This window comes from Morone saxatilis, unplaced genomic scaffold (genome assembly GCF_004916995.1).
Source record: "Morone saxatilis isolate NCDOM2014 unplaced genomic scaffold, NCSU_SB_2.0 Contig18, whole genome shotgun sequence".
In the NCBI taxonomy this organism is placed as follows: Eukaryota; Metazoa; Chordata; class Actinopteri; family Moronidae; genus Morone; species Morone saxatilis.
In genome coordinates, this window is record NW_023339740.1 from 14,166,086 (window position 1) to 14,169,612 (window position 3,527).

Below are 3,527 nucleotides of genomic sequence, written 5' to 3' on the forward strand. Positions count from 1 at the left end.
GGGTGAGACTAATTGCATCTGCAGGGGGAAAACCATGTAGTGTAGCAATTTCATTCATTCATTTAATGATGAGCAATTAAACCAATTCCCACAGTTGGCAGGTGTATGTTTTCTGTGTGAACTGTAGTAAGTTAATTACCAACTAATATATCATAGTAGTATTTATATTAACACTTACAGTGAAGGTTCATTGATATTGTGTGAGGGCTGATTCAACAAACATAATTATTCTGGTGTTTCTCGCTTATTCCAGGTGGCCAACCTGCTGCGACTCTTTCAAATCCCTCAGATCAGCTACGCTTCCACCAGTGCCAAGCTCAGCGACAAAACCCGTTATGACTACTTTGCCCGCACCGTGCCCCCTGACTTCTATCAGGCCAAGGCCATGGTGGAGATCCTGCGTTATTTCAACTGGACGTATGTATCAACAGTGGCATCAGAAGGAGACTATGGCGAGACTGGCATTGATGCCTTCCAGCAAGAGGCTCGAGCCCGCCAGATCTGCATTGCCACTTCAGCCAAAGTGAGCCGCTCCATGAGCCGCTGGAGTTATGAGAATGTGATCCGCTCCCTGCAGCAGAAGTCCAATGCCAAGGTGGTCATCCTGTTCACGCGCAGTGAAGACGCCCGCGAGCTGCTGGTGGCAGCCAACCGCATGAACGTCTCCTTTACCTGGGTGGCCAGTGATGGCTGGGGAGCACAGGAGAGCGTAGTGAGAGGCAGTGAGGCTGTGGCCGATGGGGCATTCACCATTGAACTGGCCTCCTATCAGATCCCCCAGTTTAATGACTACTTCACTGGCCTGCACCCGTACAACAACACCAGGAATCCCTGGTTCAGAGAGTTTTGGGAAAATCAGTTCCAATGCAGCCTCCATGATCTGGGCTGTGGGAAGCACTCCCTCCGCGAGACTCCATTTCAGCCAGAATCCAAGATAATGTTTGTGGTCAACGCTGTCTATGCAATAGCTGCTGCCATACATAACATGAGGCAGGCCTTATGTCCCAACTCCACCAAGGTGTGTGATGCTCTTAAACCTGGCAATGGCAGAAAGTTTTACAGGGACTACATTCTCAAGGTCAAGTTTGATGGTGAGTAAAATCTTGATGAACTAATATTATTACAGTGTGATATTAATTATCATGATGTAAAGCAGCTACTTTTTTCTCGTTATTCTGTCATCTGTAAAAAACCCCAATATAATATCATTTAATTTCCTCAAGTGCACTCAGCGCATAGTGTATGCTGCCGAATTAGGTTATATCAATTTAGATTCATCGTACCAAGTCATATAAAATGTTGAATTAGTGCAAGAGTAATTTATACACTGCAGCTACAGATAAGATCTGTAATGATTCAATTTGCAGAGATGAAACTATTTCCTCGCCCTTGTGCTTGAAGGCTTTTTCTTTTCGTGCTTAAATGTGAATAAGAGAGCTCTCCAATTTGAACACTGCAGACAGTGATGATGCAAATATTACTTTTTTAGCTTGTCTACACAAAGCTGCAACACAAAATGTGTAACAGTATTTGCATCGGCACATCCACACATCACAAAGGACAGACCCAAAAATTCAAATGCTCTTACTTTCCTAAATGAGCTGTATTGTCTTATACTCTTCGATTTATGTAAATACTGACATTTCCATTGATGGGAGATAGTGCTGGAGCGATGTGAACTTATCCAGCTGTGCTTTTCTGCTTTTTACAATATGTGAAAAAAATACCCAAAGGATTTTACTATCCAGAGACTGGATTGCATGAGAGGCCTTAAATTAGTCAGTCCCTGCAGGCACTACAATGCCCTAAGAAAACAGGAAGAAAACACACAGAAACAGGTGGACCACTAACTATACATTTTTCAGTTTTCCTAAATTAAGAAAGTTATTAATCAATTAATTGAGGGAATAATCTGCAGATTATTCGCAGAAATCTTTCACAGCTACTATCAAAGTCAATTTATGATTTCTAAAAAACTGAAAATTGAGGTTTATTTAAGCTTTTGATGAGGAAAATTGAACATTATTTTATATAATGTGCCATCTGTTCAAGTCATCGGTCCTTTGCATCAAAGCAAACAGACTCAAACTGTGTCTTCTGTCATATAAATTGACAATCTGCACCTCTTTCCCATCATTGTTCAGTCTAAACTGCAAGATGAATAAAATGTCAGCTAAGGCCATAAATAAGCAAAGAAATAAATGATACTGTCCTTCCCCAAAACAGCTGATTTCAACTGTCAAAATATGAATAAACAAATGTTAATTCGTATGCTTTGACTTCACTTTGACAGCTTCAATATTGTAGCTCCACCCGCTATACACTGACTTTCTTATACCTTTTTTTTTTTACCTTGTTTTCTTTTCATCTTCAGCACCATTTCGTCCACCAGACACAGAGAATGTAGTCCGCTTTGATGCCTTCGGGGACAGCCTTGGCCGTTACAACATTTTCCACTACCACAAAGAAGATGGACGCTATGTCTACCAGAAGGTCGGCTACTGGGCTCAGAGTCTGACCCTGAACACCAGCCTGATCCCCTGGGCTGGCCAGGTTGCACCAACCTCCCAGTGTAGTGACCCCTGCAGGAAGAACGAAGTGAAGAGTATGCAGCCTGGAGATGTGTGCTGCTGGATCTGTATCCCCTGTCAGCTCTACCAGTATTTGCAGGATGAGTTCACCTGTGCTGATTGCAGCTTTGGACAGTGGCCCCTGGCCAACCTCACAGGCTGTTACGATCTGCCAGAGGAGTACATCCGCTGGGAAGATGCCTGGGCGATTGGACCTGTCACCATTTCCTGTCTAGGGATGATGTGTACGCTCTTTGTCATTGGCCTCTTCCTTAAACACAATGAGACACCCGTAGTGAAGGCCAGTGGACGTGAGCTCTCCTACATTCTTCTGCTGGGAGTGTTGATGTGTTATAGCATGACCTTCATCTACATCGCCAAACCGTCCACGGCAGTCTGTACACTGCGCCGGCTAGGCTTAGGCACCTCCTTTGCTGTGTGCTACTCAGCCCTCCTAACCAAGACCAATCGCATCGCTCGGATCTTTAGCGGGGTGAAGGATGGAGCCCAGCGGCCTCGATTCATCAGCCCAGCCTCCCAGGTTGCCATCTGTGGTGCACTGATCTCATGCCAGCTGGTAGTGGTGGTGGTCTGGCTGCTGGTGGAGGCCCCAGGAGTAAGAAAAGAAGTGAGTCCGAAGAGGAGTGACGTGGTCACCCTCAAGTGTAACAGCAAGGACTCCAGCATGCTCATGTCTCTCACCTACAACTGCATCCTCATTATCCTCTGCACGGTCTATGCCTTCAAGACCCGCAAATGCCCCGAGAACTTCAACGAGGCCAAGTTTATCGGGTTCACCATGTACACCACCTGCATCATCTGGCTTGCTTTCCAGCCTATTTTCTACGTTACTGCCAGTGACTACAGGGTGAGTTATGGTTATACATGCTTCATGAGAATAAAGCACAATCAAAATAATTATTACACATGTTTCTAATAATGAAATATTACTTTATT

The 3,527-nt window shown here is 44.5% G+C and overlaps 1 protein-coding gene across 1 annotated transcript in view; it reads left to right on the forward strand.

Annotated features, from left to right (window-relative positions):
- Positions 1-315: 315 nt before the first annotated feature.
- The window catches only part of grm2a (glutamate receptor, metabotropic 2a), an 8,724-nt gene continuing 5,512 nt past the window's right edge, over positions 316-3,527 (forward strand). Inside the window, exons 1-2 of the mRNA XM_035662097.1 lie at positions 316-1,091; positions 2,375-3,438. Of these exons, the coding sequence (XP_035517990.1) occupies positions 386-1,091; positions 2,375-3,438 (1,770 nt within the window). The 5' untranslated portion in view covers positions 316-385. The remainder of the gene's footprint in view (positions 1,092-2,374; positions 3,439-3,527) is intronic.